This window comes from Schistocerca serialis, chromosome 1 (genome assembly GCF_023864345.2).
Source record: "Schistocerca serialis cubense isolate TAMUIC-IGC-003099 chromosome 1, iqSchSeri2.2, whole genome shotgun sequence".
Taxonomy (NCBI): Eukaryota; Metazoa; Arthropoda; class Insecta; order Orthoptera; family Acrididae; genus Schistocerca; species Schistocerca serialis.
In genome coordinates this window covers 637,311,420-637,328,414 of record NC_064638.1, presented here as the reverse complement: position 1 = coordinate 637,328,414, position 16,995 = coordinate 637,311,420, and the positions used below count along the sequence as shown (strand labels likewise).

At 43.2% G+C, this 16,995-nt stretch overlaps 1 protein-coding gene across 1 annotated transcript in view; it reads left to right on the top strand.

The window, feature by feature from the left end:
* Window positions 1–725: 725 nt before the first annotated feature.
* Window positions 726–16,995, top strand: part of LOC126419908 (uncharacterized) — a 62,036-nt gene continuing 45,766 nt past the window's right edge. The window contains exons 1-4 of the mRNA XM_050087227.1: window positions 726–836; window positions 1,464–1,535; window positions 1,650–1,868; window positions 1,992–2,278. Coding sequence (XP_049943184.1) covers window positions 761–836; window positions 1,464–1,535; window positions 1,650–1,868; window positions 1,992–2,278 — 654 coding nt within the window. The 5' untranslated portion in view covers window positions 726–760. The remainder of the gene's footprint in view (window positions 837–1,463; window positions 1,536–1,649; window positions 1,869–1,991; window positions 2,279–16,995) is intronic.

The following is a 16,995-nucleotide window of genomic DNA, read 5'->3' as shown; positions in this document are numbered from 1 at the left end:
ACACGATGTCTTGTGGCGTTACTTTCAGGGTTCAAAATGGTTCAAATGGCTCTGAGCACTATGGGACTTAACATCTGAGGTCGTCAGTCCCCTAGAACTTAGAAGTACCTAAACCTAACTAACCTAAGGACATCACACAGATCCGTGCCCAAGGGAGGATTGGAACCTGAAAACGTAGCTGTCGCGCGGTTCCAGACTGAAGCGCCTAGAACCGCTCGCCCACACCGGCCGGCTGTCAGGGTTCCTCCCGCGGCCTGAGCGAGGCATGTCATCGACAGTTACTGTCTCTCTTTTTTTCCTTCATGTCCGAACAACATCCCTTTGGTTCACTTCGAGATGCCTGGACATTTCTCTAGTTGAGAGCCCTTCCTGGCACAAAAGTAACAATGCGGACGCGATCGAGCAGGCCGAGGTGGCCGAGCGGTACTAGGAGCTACAGTTTGGAACCGCGCGACCGCTACGGTCGCAGGTTCTAATGCTGTCTCCGGCATGGATGGATGTGTATGATGTACTTAGGTTGGTTACGTTTAAGTAGTTCTAAGTTGTAGGGAATTGACTCTCTAGTCTTTATTACCGGCGCGGGGTTGTCACATAGAGAGAGAGAGTTAGCGCCATCTCTCTCTATGTCGCAACCCCGCGCATACATACACGCGCTAGGCAGGACCTATATAAATCAATGCCCGACCTACCTCACTCTCACACTGCTCGTATACTTCATTCATCCAATACTTGTCACGTCTTCGTAATTAAACGTGTAAAAATGAAACGATCACGAACCGCCAGTGACAGCAGCAGCAGCAGCAAACGTGCTCATGTGGACGAAGTTCCATTCCCTGGTAAGTACATTTTCAGAATTCTGATATCTACACCCTTTAACTCTGTGTATGAGTGCTACATATCTTTTATAATGCTCTCTATAAAGATCGCTCCTCCACTTGTTCTGTGTGTGTTCGGGCTTACGTTTTTTACCCTTTTGAATCTCTCTCTCTATAAAAAATTGCTTATCCACGCCTTTTTTTTTTACCTCTAACTTGGGTGTCTGAATCTTTTATTTTAACTGTTACATTTGTTTTGTACTGTCCTCTATAAATATTGTTCATCCACGTGTTGTATGTTACGTGTTATACCCGTTTTCGATCTCTCTCTGTAAAGTTTACTAAGTCTTTTAACGGATTCTATGTTTGTGTATGCGTTAAGTCTTATAACCGTTTTGGACATCTCAATGTAAAGAATGACTTTCCACATGTTGTATGTGTTATAATTAATTTACCGTATCCGCTATAAAGATAGAGCTTCCACGTGTTGTGTATCTGTTATATTCGTTGTGCAGTGCTCTTTGTAAATATTTCATTTCGTTCCTTTTTTTTTAAATTTGCTGTTCCGCTTATTTCTCTATCACTTAACTGAAAGCACACTTCCCTTTCCATATGCGATATTATATTCAGGCTTCTCCATCTTTCTAGATTTCTTCCAGCAAATCTTGGTTGATCTAGACAACCAGATCGAGATGGAAAGGGCTCAAGCGCAGCTCGAATGTAAGTACATTTATAATACAATCATACTTCTTAAACTTAAATAATTTCATCTAATATATACCCGTTTCCTGATTGTATACATTTAGTCCTCATAAGCCGGTCTTTTCTTTGTAGATGCGCCTAATTCAGAATTCGGTTCAACCACCCAAAACGTTCAAGGAGGCGACGGTAGCGTTCAAACGGCGCCCGCCACACAGGACACTCAGTCTTTAGAGGAGGAGGAGACCAACCTGCCTGACCCGTTTGAGGAGGAGATCAACCTACCTGAGTGGTTTGAGGATCTACTTGATTTTGGCAATGAGTTGCTCAAACCATGGAGTCAGAGCGGAGAAGGTGAATAATTTTGAACATTAACATTCCCTCACATAACCACCATTATCTACTCTTATTGTTATTATTTATCGCTCTTTTAAATATAAATCACTAAATTAATTTTTTTCCTTATTTATCTTACAGGTATATCACACGGCGTAGGCCGTGTTCCTAGAGCGGTGGTTGCGGGGGCGGGACTCGGGCGCACCGAACCGCAAAGACACGCCGCGCCTTGCGTAGCCCCTATAAGGGCTTCGCGGGAGGCGGATGCAGAACACGCACCAGCTCCTCCCCCAGCGCTGTCGCAACCGTTTGGCTGCGCAGCCCGTCCGCCATCGCCACAGCCTGGCCCTTCAAACCGGCTGTCACCCCCTCCTCCTCTAGAAGCAGCAGCTCACCGCCGCCGCCCACGCAGGTATGCGTTCCGAGACGTATACCTCTCCCCGCAAATGATGATGATGATTACGATCACCCATCACCAGCCCATTCATCTATCGGGTGGACTCCTAGTTGTAGCAACAGTGATAATAGTAATTTCCTTACGGCTAGCTGTAGTTCTCTCACCCGTCCTATCGATAACGAAGTCGATCAGAATAACGGCGTAATGTCTCCCTTAGAATACTCAGCAGTTGCTAGAGCGTTTGAGGGGCGAATCTCTTTCACCAGAATTGAGAACCCAGGCGGGAGGTATTGCGATCCTGTAAGGTTTTTGGAGGCATGCCTCCCCATCTTGGAGACCGAGCTCCTCAAACTCTTAGAAGATCCGGAATTTAACGCCTTTAAATGCAGTGCTGTGTTATGCTGTGAACTGAGTCACCCCCCTAAACATCAAGGCGACGCGGAGACGGCTACTCTGCATTATATATGGGGTGACAATGGCGTTATTTCTCGGAGCACATCGATTGCTGAGTGGTATCGAGAATCCACCTTGAGCGCTATTATGGCCCGATTTTCTGAGATGGAAGTACGTGGATCAGCTAACGCGCTCAGCAGTATACCACACCTCGACATCCATATACATGTCTATGATCCAATGAATGGAGGGTCCAGTTATATTAAACTCCCTATAGATATTGAGAAAAAGCAGGCGTGCATTAATGTTCAAAATAACTATGATAATGCGTGTTTTGCATGGTCAGTCCTGGCTTGCGAGAGAAATTACAAACATCATCCCGAGCGTCCCAGCAGTTACAAAGTCAAAGATCTTAAGAGACAGTATAACTTTGACGGAATAGAGTTCCCTTTAAGAATCCAGGACATACCTAAGTTTGAGGCTCAGAATACCGCAATATCGGTCCACGTTTATGGCCTGGAGAAGAAAAGCAAGTCAGATGAGCAGAACAAGCATACAGTAGTAGGCCCCCTCCATTTCTCAAAATTTGCAGGTGAACGAGAGTTGCATGTCAACATGCTGCTCTTCTCCGAACGTGATAATTATCACTACGTCTGGATCAAAGACATGTCCCGACTCATTTCCTCCCAGTTAAGTAAAAATGATCATAAACGACATATTTGTATAAGGTGTTTGAATTATTTTTCATCTCAAGAGTTATTAGCGACACATCTATTAGATTGTGCATGCAAGGATCCGGTACGTGTTGTTATGCCCACTGAGGAAAATAACTTCATTAAATTTAAAAATGCTCAGCACCAGCAGCGTTGTCCTTTTGTTGTGTACGCCGATTTTGAATGCTTGCTGGCTCCTATTACTCGTACTTCTTGTACGGTTTCAAGTATAGGCCTTTTCCAATGACTGCTGCTTCCATCATGCGGTTATGTCTTCTCGCCTCTTCTAACTGGGTTTGCGAGTTTTGCGCATTCTTGACTGTTCGAGCGATAGCTGCAGCTCACCGGAGAGCGAACCTACCGCTGAGAGCGCGGAGAGGGCTGGGATGAGAAAAGGAATAAAACCGCCGAATGTCTTGGGTATTCGTAGAATGCGAGGTGCTTTAACGGATCTTCTCGTTGGTGATTCTTTGTCCTTCATTGCGTTTTTAGCTGCATACATCGCTGTCGGGATACATTTCTTCAAACAACCCTTCTTGTTCTTCATGTTCAGTGCGCGACGTGCAGCGTTCATAACGCGCTTGAAATTCATCACTCCTAATCCTAACTTGATTTTTCCGCGCATGGTTTTATCAACTGCGAATGCCGCGATGCGTTGACCTATAACAATATCTTTTCTTTTCCGTATCGCCTTAGCTTTATCAGCTAAAATCCTATCTGCAATGTGACGACTTGGTAGATCTTTATTTGCTTCGTATGCAATGTCGTGTTCCATGCACGCTTCGTCAAGCAGATTCACTCCCTTATCACCTCGCGCCAAGCGTTTCTGAAGCTTTGTCCCAGGTCCGCAGTAGTTATACCCCGGGATGTGTAATTCCAAAGGTAGTTTGTCCAGAACACCACCGCCTCCTCTAATGTGCCCTCGATCGCGCATGTCAGGCTACTGTGGTGGTTGTGGACGATGAATGTTCATTATATAGCAAATCCCTGGCATCAATCCAACTGTTTTGTGTAGCAGGAAAACCAAGCCATTTGACTAGGGCTTTATTTTGAAGTCGTCTTATGACTCTCTCCACGAGAAAAAGATCTGGTTGTGAGCTCTTCTGCATCTCCTCAGTGTAGAAGGAGCCTGCAATTTCTTCACCTTTACTGTCTTTCAATAAATAAGTTCTAGGATTCGTTCGCTGCACATTTGAAACTGTAAATATCTCAGTTGACCAGTTCGGTAGGTATGATTTCTCAAATGCGGTCTTGTGTTTTGAGATACGCACCAAATCACCTACATTAAATTTCTGTTTGCGTGGATCCAGTATCTTAATGTGAAAGTATACCGTATCCATGAGTGTGTTATCACGAACATCAATTGGCCGCATTTTTATTGTGCTATGTTTGGTTCTATTATATTGAGCAATTATTTCTGGGAGGATATCTGTCCATTTGTATGAGCCACGAAGGTTAAACCGCATCCACATTCTGCCTTTTATTGTTCTGTTCAAGCGCTCTACTATACTTGCCTTCAGGTGAGTGAATGTCGAGTAGTGATGTATTCCATACCGCTGCATCACTGTCTTGAAGTACCTATTGTAGAACTCACCACCATGATCGGTTTGGAGATTGTCCGGGCATCGATTGGTTCCTATCTGTAGCAAGCGTTCAAAGGCATCAGCGACATTTGGTCCGGTTTTTGTCTTGACTGGTACGGCCCATGCAAATTTGGAGTATGTATCAATAACAATTAAGATGTATTTGAAGCCATTATTCTCATGTGAATATTGTCGCATATCTACAAGATCAACTTGCCACAAGTCATCCATCCCTTTAATCATGACATGCCTGCGCGGGTATGTTTTGCGTGCTGGTTTGTGTAGTTCTCGAACTACGGTCTCCATACTTATTCGATGATACCTCTCTCTCGAAGCTCAGAGATTATGGAGATAACTTCATTCGAATGAGCTGTATTACCTGCAGCAGCTGATGCCATGAGCAGACGTAGTCGATCTATTAGTTCGTTGGGGTCGTCATAATATATATACTGAGGGACTCGATTGTTCACTGTCTTAAGACCAATGTCAATACCATCTCCGCTGCTGGCACCGTTGTTGTTGTTTTGGTCTTCAAGTATTGGTTTTATAATGGTTTTATACTTCCTGTTGGTTAGGCTTTTGGTGATCTTGTGTACACCAGTCATGTGTAGTATTTGACGGTACGTGTCCTTATCACTAACTGAATAATTTATAGGTTTTTTAGTTGGTATTAGGAAAATAAGATTCATTAAGCCTGGTGTTCGGTCAAACTGTCCATCAGCTATTTGTATTTTGTCTTCTGTTACAGTTATGGGATGCGTGCCCAACATGTATGGTCTTCCCGGGCTAACGCCGAATGTTCTATCTATCTGGCCTGGTGCGTGACTAATAATGAATTCATCAATGGCTTGACTGTCGTTTTGGGTCGTTTTTGTTTTTGGTGAGAGCTGTCGGAGAGACTCAGTAACGGGCTTAAAGGTCTCTCTTAGTGTTTGCTGACGATCAATATACCCTAACCTAAGCAACCGTAATTTCTCTCGGACTGCTTTACGGGCTTGAATGACTTTCTGTTTGGTCGTCGACATCTCAACGTATACTAATCAGACGTCTCTGCGACATGAGGCTTTATATATGCATTCATTTTCTTCAGCTTCTTAGTATGATCACGCCCTTATCGACAACAATCAGGTCGACATCTATTTTTCTCTGAATATGATCGACCTTTTCAGTTAAGTCGGTTACTTTCTTACTGACTTGATTAACTAGGTCATTTAACTGATTCACCATTCTCAGAAGGGTTTGGTAATAGGTCTCTAGTTCCCTGCGCATACTTGCAACTTTAAGAGCCATAGCTTGAATTTTCGCATCCATGTACAAGCGAATGTTCTGTCTGTGTACACCAATCATCTCAGGTTGAGAGGTGGACATACGCGCGAATTTGTCCATGGTATGACGTAGACTGATGTGCTAACGTCTATTGCCTTGTTATATATGCAAAAATTCTTGAAAGTTTCGTCTGTATCTACCATCATACAGTTTTCTTGTTTTATCAACAACGAGAAACCCATACTGTGAATGGTTCCAACAGTCTGCACATATATTTAAGAAATTATTGAACGACATATCCGGCCCCACATGTGCTTGGTAAATGTGTCTTAAATTAAGATTGTCTTGCTTGAAGGCTATAATGAGATTTGCGTTATCCCTAACAAGTTGTTTGGGGATTCTGGAATATGTTTGACTTAGATAAAATACGTCAGCACCCATATGGCGACCGAAAGAGAAATAGTTGCGAATTTGGTCTTGGTTTTCTACTGCAACATCGTCAAATATGAATACTGTGTTTGGTTTTGTTTCTTCAGGTGGGGGGATATCAGAGCTTTCACTGAATGTTGTGTATGTAACGCCATCTACACCTCGAAATATCTCATGCAATAGCTGATACTTGGGTTGAAAGAGTGTTTTTGAGAATAGACAGACATGTTCAAATCGGACACCTTGCACATGAGTTAGCAGAGTCGTGAGGACATTAGTCTTGCCGCAGTTGGATGGGCCTACAATAATTGCTCTTATATTATCGGGAAGGAGAATTCCATTTTTCTTGTTCTTCTTCTTCTTCTGCTCTTCACTTGAATCTTCACATGACCAGTCACCGACAACAAAGTCCTTGTGGTGAGGGTGCTTCACTCAGCCAGCCATGATAGTAAATGAGCCATGTACAAACAAGTACTTGACATATATAGAAAATATAACTGAGAGGATAATAATAATATTTGTGTGTAGCCAGTATAGTTTGATCAATTAACCGATTGAGCTATACTGCCTACACGAGGAACACATGTATGAAGAGTAAGATGGTCATAATTTGAGTAGAATTAAAAAATTATTGGATCAATTTGATTATAATAGGAGTGGTGGTCTGAAATAAAAGAGAAACAGGAGATAAGATTAAATATAAATTATTTATTTAAAAATCATACATTGGATGTACTATTTCTGAGGTGTTATCATAATCTGCACGTTTCTTCTTAGAACCTGTACAATATATACCAAATAATTCTCTTTGCTTGGCAATAAATTCTGCACGTATCTCACGCAATCCGATAGGTGACTCTGAGTACTCTGGTTTTTGACACACGCAATTCAATTGGATGTCTGTAGTTTTAATGGCCATATGCGAACGAAGATGCTGCTCAAAATCGTCAATATGTATATTATTAACACGTAGAGAGTTTTTAACATCACTATATGCTGCCTCTATGCTAGGAACCCAACGATTCAGTCTCTCGAGAGCAAACCGTATAGAGGAGTCTAGGTTGAATAATTTGATAACTGACGGATGCCTTAGATAGACGCTGTTGACACCTGATTTAATGCATAAGGCGCAGTCATCATATACAGTAGTAATGGAAAGTGTGACATCGGCAAGACGAATTTCTGGTGGGGGATGAGTTGGATCATATTCGGTGGTCATTTGTTGATTGATGTAGCGCCCTGCATGACAGATCCCGGCCCAGTCGAACTCGGAAATCGGGACTTTAACACTTTTGGAAATATTTTCAATCTCCATTATAGCTTGGATCCCCCAGACATGATGGACATCTATAGCAATGTTCACACGTTTGGAACCACTGGAGATTAAATTATATGTCGTGGTGAATAGCGTAGCCGCACTAGACGTATTCTTTTTATTTACAGTATCTAAACTCGGTGGTTGCAGTATCACGGGAGTGTTCGATTGTTATGAGTTATATGTAGGCATCCAGTACTGACCACCATTTAGTTGATCTTTAACACCACCAGTGGTTGAATTCGTTGTGTGGTGAGCAGATCGAGCGTCTTCATCACACAAGTTGCTGAGTGGGACGGAGAGCAGCAACTCCTTGTCCTGCTCCAACATGTAAGCTCCAGGATCCCACGTGGTCGCTACTGGATCAAATGAGTCGGCTGTCGCTGGTGTAGGTCCGGATGAGATGGTTAACGAAGCTAATGATGATGCAGGTTCGGACGCGTCTGCGGAGCTAAGCATGGTTGCGTTTGACTCTGTTGAAAAAAGAAGATGAATGATTAGATATTAGCGAATAAGTGAAAACATTGAATAATAAGAATAATGAACGAGATAGAATAATGTGAAATATGATACTTACTTTTCCGTTTGATCCTGTTCTGAGTGACTGCACTGGAGGTTGACTGGTGCTTCATGATTGTTCTTCTTAGTCTTCCGCTGACTGAGTGACCAAGACTGGGGTCCCGGAACTTAACCTATATATGTCCTACAATGAGGTCATAGGATAGTTGAATCCTATTGGTAGAAGTCGAACATGTGACTCAATTAAGGGATCGTATTGGATACAGCCATTTTCACCACCCCACCGGATACATTGCGTGCGTAGAGAGAGATGGCGCTAACTCTCTCTCTCTATGTCACAACCCCACGCCGGTAATAAAGACTAGAGAGTCAACACATGCCGGATACATTGCGTGCGACCTTGTCGACTAACGATGCTTTGGAAAGGTGACGGTGTTACGAAAACATTTCATGTCTAGCGCGTATACCGTAGGCGGGAGGGGGGGGGGGGGGGGGGTTGGTGACGGTATTTTGGAATGGTACCGGCCCTGTTCCAATACTACTGATGACCTCCAAAGTTAAGTCCCATAGTGCTGAGTCATTTTTGCGGACGCGATCGAACTGCGGTATTGACCATCTAGGCATGGTTGAACTAGAGACAACACGAGCCGTGTACCTCCTTCCTGGTGGAATGAGTGGAACTGATCAGCTGTCGGCCACCTTCCGTCTAATATGCGCTGCATGGTTGTTTACATCTTTGGGCGGGTTTGTGACTTCTCTGAGCAGTCAAAGGGACTGTGTCTGTGATACAGTATCCACAGTCAACTTCTATTTCCATGAGTTCTGGGAACTGGGGTGATGCAAAACATTTTTTGTTGTTTGTACTATTATATATTTCTGTTATGTTTTGTATGGCATATGGAAAAGCTAATGCAAAGCGCAACGAAAAAGGGTGAAATTACTTGGAAGTAAATCAATTGATCTGAATGTTAGGATCAGCTGCTAACTACGTACTACGCAGTGTCAGTGTGTAAAACTACTTCCTTAGAGGTCCCATTTGTAGGAGTGAACAGCTCGTGGTCTAGAAACTAGCGTTGCTGCCTCTGGATCAAGGGGTCCGGGTTTGATTCCCGGCTGGGTCGGGGATTTTCTCTGACCGGTGACTGGGTGTTTGTGTTGTCCTCATCATCATCATTCGGGTAGAGGCGACACTGGAAATGAAAAGATTGGAACGTGTACGGCCGCTGATGACCTCGCTGTTGAGCGCTCCACAAACTATCATCATCATCCCATTTGTAGGAAGACAAATGTCATCTTTCACCTAACTGCCTAATAACCTGAAAACAGAGCTTGTGGGATGATGTGATCGTCGTTCTACAAACTACCTAGGTGAAGATGATGTGATCATGTGCTTCCCTCAGTACTTCTCCTTTAAGGGGAGGTTTACTATCTCTTGGTTAAAAAATCGATTTTTTAATTGCATTTTTGGATCCATAGAAGTGTTTAGAATCTACCCCTGAAACAGTTTTTCCGAATACGGGTCGGAAATGTTTGTTATTCGCGGTTGAACCAAAATATGCACCTGCTTGAAATCGTCCTTCTCAAGCACCAGTTTTTTTTTTCTTTCGGAGGACGAGTTATTCTACCGGTGCTTGGGAGGAAACACACAAAATTCAAATGAAAGTTTGAACGTGTGTGTTTGGAAGTTATCCCCCCAGCATTTGCATTCTGGTGCTAAGACTGTGGAGATTGCGACTTTCCTGGCACTGAGCAGCTTCAACGAAGGGTATTCAACAGTTCTGAAGACCATGACAACGATGGACGTCAACCTGGGACTCTATTCGACGCAGTTCGCCAAGGGACGACCACCGGATTCAAGCGGCCGAAAACCGCTTGTCACCGGCCGTACAAGCGGCTCTGCAGCAGCGCAGGATGGCCCAGACAGAGCAGAACGCCCTCTATGAGGAAGAGGAAGGACTAGTTTATGGACCCGGAATACCAGGTTGAATGTAAGTTGCATACTATTTTTCTCGAAATGACTTTTTTTTAACGCGCGGTATGATAACTTCAAATCTAGTGAACCGATTGGCATGATTATTTGTTTCCGACGAAGCTAACTAAATTATCTAGGAGTTGTACCACTTTTATTCTGATCCCTCAACTATAAACATTTTTACTTGGCCCAAGAATTCGAAAAATCGATGAAAAAAAACATTTTTCTTCAAATGGTCGCCATTTTGTTTCCTATGGTCCATATAACTTAAGCGAGGCACAACTCCTAAAGAATCTTACATACTTCGCTAACGTCAGCTCAATTTTGATTTCAGACGAGCCGGCTGACCAGTGACACTCTACGCGTGGAGGTCTACATCGAAATTTTGTTTCGTTCCGACGGCACTTCCGTCTTTGCTCTTCGACATTTCCGGTGGAAAAAATTCCAGGTTGTAGAGAAAATATCAACAAACATTTTGACCAAATTTTACATTGACATCTATACTACATCCCGAGAAACAAATTCTCAATGAACATTCTTTTTTCGGGACTAAGAAAGTAAACCTCCCTTTAAGAAAGGCCTAATCTTTGCAGTCGGCGTCAGCACATTACTCTGGTTGTCATTGTGCAAGGCCGTGACACCTAAATTTACATGGATATTTTACAATTCAGAGTTAAATACCTGGCAGAGGGTTCACCGAACCACCTTCACAATAGTTCTCTATCATTCCACTCTTGAACAGCGCACTGAGAAAATGAACACCTAATTTCTCCGTGCGAGATCTGATTTCTGATATTTTATCATGATGATCTTTCCGTCCTATGTAGTTCAGCGGAAACAAAATATTTTCACATTGAGAGGAGAAAGTTGGTGACTGAAACTTCTTGAGAAGATCAGCCGCAACGAGACACGTCACCCCAAATACTGTACGATGTCCGTGACAGTCTCTGCCCTAATTCTCTATGATACACAACGCGCTGCTATTGTCCGAACTTTCTCAGTGTACACCGTTAATTTTATATCTAAGGATTCCAGATCGCATAGCAGCAATCTAAATGAGGACGGACAATCGTAGTGTGCACAGTATCTATAGCAGATCCGTTGCATCTTTTAAGTTTTCTGCCAATAAATGGCAGTCTTTGACACGCCTTCCCCAAAACTTTTTCTGTGTTTTTTCCAATTTAAGTTGTTCATAATTGTGACTCGTCAGTGTTTAGTTGAAATTGTGGCTCTAAGGTTTGATTTATTTGCCGTGTAATCGAAGTTTCAAGGATTCTTTTGAGCATTCATATGAATGAACTCATACGTTTCATTATTTAGGAGAAATTGCCAATTTTCGCAGCATACACATATCTTTTCCAAATCGTTTTTCAATCTGCTTTGACCTTCTGATGACTTTATCAGATGATAAGCGACAGCGTCACCTGTAAACAACCTAATACGGCTGCTCAGATTGGCTCCTAAATCGTTTATATAGATAGAGAACAGCAGAGGACCTATGGCACTACTTTGGGGAACGCCAGAAATCACTTCTGTTTTACTCGATGACTTTCCGTCAATTACTACGAACTGCAGCCTCTCTGAAATGAAATCACGGATCCAGTCGCATAACTGAGAAGATATTCCATAAGCACCCGATTTGATTACAAGCCACTAGTGAGGCACAGTTCTTTGCCTCCTGGAAATCTAGAAATACAGAATCAGTTTGAAATCCCTCGTCAATTGCACTCAGCTCTTCGTGTGACTAAAGAACCAGATGTGTTTTACAAGAACGATGTTTTCTAAACCCGGACTGGCTGTGTGTCAATAGACTGTTATCTTCGAGGTCGTTCGTAATGTTCGAACACAATATGTCTTCCAATATGCCGCTGCATATCGAGGTTAATGACATGGGCCTGTTATTTAGTGGGTTACTCCTATGGCCTTTCTCGAATATTGGTATGACCTGTGCAACTTTCCAGTCTCGTTGAGCGAGCGGTTGTGTATGATTGTTAAGTATGGAGCTATTGCGTCAGCATACTCTGAAAGAAACCAAATTTGTTTAGAGTCTGGATCGGAAGACTTGCTTTTATTAAGTGATTTAAGTTGCTCATTTAAGCTCTTCTTGATTCGAATTCTGGAATATTTACCTCGTCCTCTTTGGTGAAGGAATGTCGGAAGGCTGTGTTTAGTAGCTCTGATTTAGCAGCACTGTAATCGATAGTATTTCCATTGCTGTCACGCAGAGAAGGCACTGACTGTGTTTTGCAGCTGGCAGACTTTACATACGACCAGAGTCTCTTTGATTTTCTGCCAGATTTCGAGACAAAGCTTCGTTGTGAAAACTTTTAAAAGCATTTCGCATTGATGTGCACGCTAAATTTTGAGCTTCTGTAGAAGATAGGCAATCTTGAGGATTTTGCGTTCGTTTATGTTTGACATTCGTTTTTCGTCGTTTCTGAAACACTTTTCTAACTCGTTTTAGGTACCACGGGAGATTTATTTGGTGTTAATCTTTCAACTGCTATTGATGCTATTTCCTTGAATACAAGCCATATCTGGTCTCCACTCATTGTTTATTTGGTGGGAGTGGAGATTTTCTCTCAGGGAAGCGTTAAGCATTTTTTTTTCTTCTTTTTCGAACAGGTCTATTTTTAGTTTACCTTTGGAGTATTTGGGAGATACGGAATTCTGTCTAGTTACTACAACCCTGTCTTTCACTAAAACATGTATCCGTTGTGATGCTCTTTCTTAGCTCAGAATTATTTGTTGCTACGAGTTGAAGTGTGATTCGAGTGGGCTCACGAACTAACTATACGAAATAATTATCAGAGAATGCGTTTAGCAGAATCTCGGATGACGTTTTATGCATACCTCCGGATTTAAACATGTATTTTCGCCAACGTATCTAGGATAAATTGAAGTGTTTTAAGCTAGACTCAAGTTTTCTTTGAACTTATATCATCTGAGTTTGGAGGTTGAACTTGTATCAACTGAATTTGGAGGTCAGGAAACGATCCAATTATTATATTATTCCGGCTGCCAAGAATGACCTCAACCCATACCAACTAACTGGAGATATGTATTTCTATTTCGCTACAAGATAAAATACCTCTAACAGCAATAAACATGCCATCGCCAATTGTGTTCAACCTATTCTTTCTGAGTACCGTTAGGTCCTTAGCAAAAATTTCGGTTGAACTTATCGCTGGCTTTAGCCAGCCTTCAGTGCCTATAACTATTTGTACATCAGTGTTCTCTTTTAGCGCTTGGAGCTCTGGTGCTTTCCCAACATACATACCACAGTTTACAGCTGTTATACCGATGATTCCTAGATGTATATTCTTCCTGTGTTCGACCTGCACCTATGAGACTGAAGCCCTTTTTATGTTTCCCTGAGACCCTCTAACCTAAAAAATTGCCCAGTCCATGCCACACAGCCACTGCTACCCGTGTAGCTGCGTTCTGCGTGTAATGGACTCCTGACATACTTACCAGAACCCGAAATCCCACCCCCCCTCTGGCACAATTCGAGGAATCTACAGCCTACACAGCTGTAGAACCATCTGAGCATATGTTTCAGATCCTCCACTCGGCTGTGTACTGGTTGTCCGCAATCGGTCCTTCATTGGTACTGATGTGAGCCATCACCTGTAGTTGTCTGCACTCTGTGCTCTTCATGGCATCCAGAAGGACCCATTCCAGAGCTGGAATGACCCCACTCGGTGTGCACATGGAGTGAACATTGGCATTCCTCCCCTCATTGTCAGTCATGTACTTAAGGGGCCCTATAACATGCCAAACATTGGAGCTCGCAACTACTAATGGTCTGTGACTGCCTGTATTTTGTAGGCTAAGAGATTCACTCTGAAACAGGACTAGCGACTGTATCTGACTGAGGGACAGTATCAGCTGGAACCTGTTTGGCCGACTAACTGATATGGCCCTATGTCAGGACCCCTGGGAAGTCTTTCACCGCTATACACGCCCCGAGGCAGCTTCCCACTCGACCATAGGTGAGCAGTAACCGCGCTGGCCATCGGCACGGACCGATCAGAGGACTCTTGAGTCCTTTGGATCCCCACGGCCCTCCTATAATAGTGATGCCCATCCAAAGCAGCGTCATGTTGTGTAGCCGAAGCCATCAAAGCCTGGAGCTGGAAACGAAGTATCACCAACTTGGCTAGCATCCGCACACAGCATTCACATTCCCTGTGCATACTGTAGGCAATGGAAAACTTCGCTCCACAGACAAACAAAGGACTACCAATACGCACCGTGGAACTCTGCTACAGACACTGACGAAAGCGCAAGAAATGTGTCTAATAATTTAGATTAACACGTAGAGACTAAATAATCGGCCCCTGATTGGAAATTGTTATGTCATAAAATCGGTAAACTTTCCGACACAAACGTGAACACGAGAACTATGTCTATTAAATACATACATTAAAAAAGTTTTGCATCACCTCGGTTCCGAGAGTTCCGGAACCTGTACAGGAAACTGGAATAGAGATCAACATAAACATCCTCTCCACCCTTTTTATTGCTAATGAAAACCACACATTGCACGTTGTACAACCATACAGCGAGACCTTCAGAGGTGGTGGTCCAGACTGCTGTACACACCGGTACCTCTAATTCCCAGTAGCACGATCTCTTGGACTGATGCATGCCTGTATTTGTCGTGGAATACTATCCACAAGTTTATCAAGGCACTGTTGGTCCAGATTGTCCCACTCCTCAACGGCGATTCGGCGTAGATCCCTCAGAGTGATTGGTGGGTCACGTCGTTCCATAAACAGACCTTTTCAATCTGTCCCAGGCATGTGCGATAGGGTTCATGTCTGGAGAAGATTCTGGCCACTCTAGTCGAGCGATGTTGTTATCGCCGGCCGGAGTGGCCGAGTGGTTCTAGGCGCTACAGTCTGGAACCGTGTGATCGCTACGGTCGCAGGTTCGAATCCTGCCTCGGGCATGGATGTGTGTGACGTCCTTAGGTTTAAGTAGTTCTAAGTTCTAGGGGACTGATGACCTCAGAAGTTAAGTCCCATAGGGCTCAGAGCCATGTTGATGTTGTTATCCTGAAGGAGGTCATTCATAGGGTTCATGTCTGAAGAAGACCAAGAGCGGTGTACATCGGCCCAACAGAGTGCCACCCCAAAACAGCAGGGAACCTCCACCTTGCTGCAACTTGCTGGACAGTGTGCCCAAAGCGTTCAGCCTGACAGGGTTACCTCCAAACACATCTCTGACGACTGTGTCGTTGAACGCATATGCGGTACTCATCGGTGAAGAGAACGAGATGCCAATCCTGCGAGGTCTATTCGGCGTGTTAAGCAATTTCTTTGAGCTTGATGGTCAAATTACATGACCTGAGAGCATCTCTTGCGTCCAAATCAGTGTCTGCAAATGAACTGTGAGGCACATGTGTATTATAAACATTTCACTTGTCACTAGCTCACATGTCGGAAAAAAGATAACCATTTTTATGTTCAACATCAACTTGCCATAATTCAAGAGCACGTTTCTGTTTTTTACACTACGACAAGTCCCGTTTTACCTATGCGATGCTGTATCGTACTGGCGATTACGAAACAAATCGTGAGAACCTGTCTGTTAATACAACCTCCTACCAGATTTTATCACCTCTCTCTCTCCCTTCCGTTACATGGAAACCAACTACTGTCTGCATGCATACGTTTCATATTTCTGCTCCCTAACTCCCCTCTGTCTGTAAACTTTCTCGTGTTCCTGTTTTGTAAGCAGTTTGATCATCACAGATTCTTGCACACAATCTACTCACATGTTAGGAACAAAAAAGAACACTGACGTGTCTAGGTTCCACAATGAGCAATAATTCAAGTGGTGTCTACTTCACAATTAAAGGTTATGAAGTATGAAATCACACATGACTTGCAGTAACATCTATTTTCTAAGTACACAATCATGATGATAATAGCAAAACAGTCATTTCTGTGAGAATAGGTACATCCGATTTCTATTAGTTTTATGGGCAAAATCGGTTTAGTTTCGAGAGAACTCTCTACATCCAAACTTTTATCAGGTATGCACTCTCTATATTTGAACTTTCTATAAGTTTTATGGCCTATCTCTCTACAGTTATATCGAAAAAAATACCATCGGCATGTTGACATCGAGCATAATGCATGCACACGTATCGCCCGATTGGAGCTCATAGCCAGTGTTCGACTGTACAGGAAGAGGACAATATGCAGCAGACTATCACTCACAAGAGGAGGTTCCTGTATTGGTCCTTCATAAGCAGTATAATACATCGTTTTTTCGGCTGTGACACACCCAAGGAGGGTATGACTACGGTTTTGTGCACTGACATACATTTTGTTCTTCTACCATAACTTTCAGGAGCTAAAACAATATCAACACGTTTTGATCTTTTGTCTGTCACAGAAACATGAACACCACAACACACAGGTCGGTAGAGATAATATAGAGGGGATATTTCTCATTGACAAAAATGTGGCAGACATCGCAATCTAGGGAAACTGGAAGAGTTTGTGGCATTGTAGAGCGTTTTCAACAGTTATCTGAAGGTGA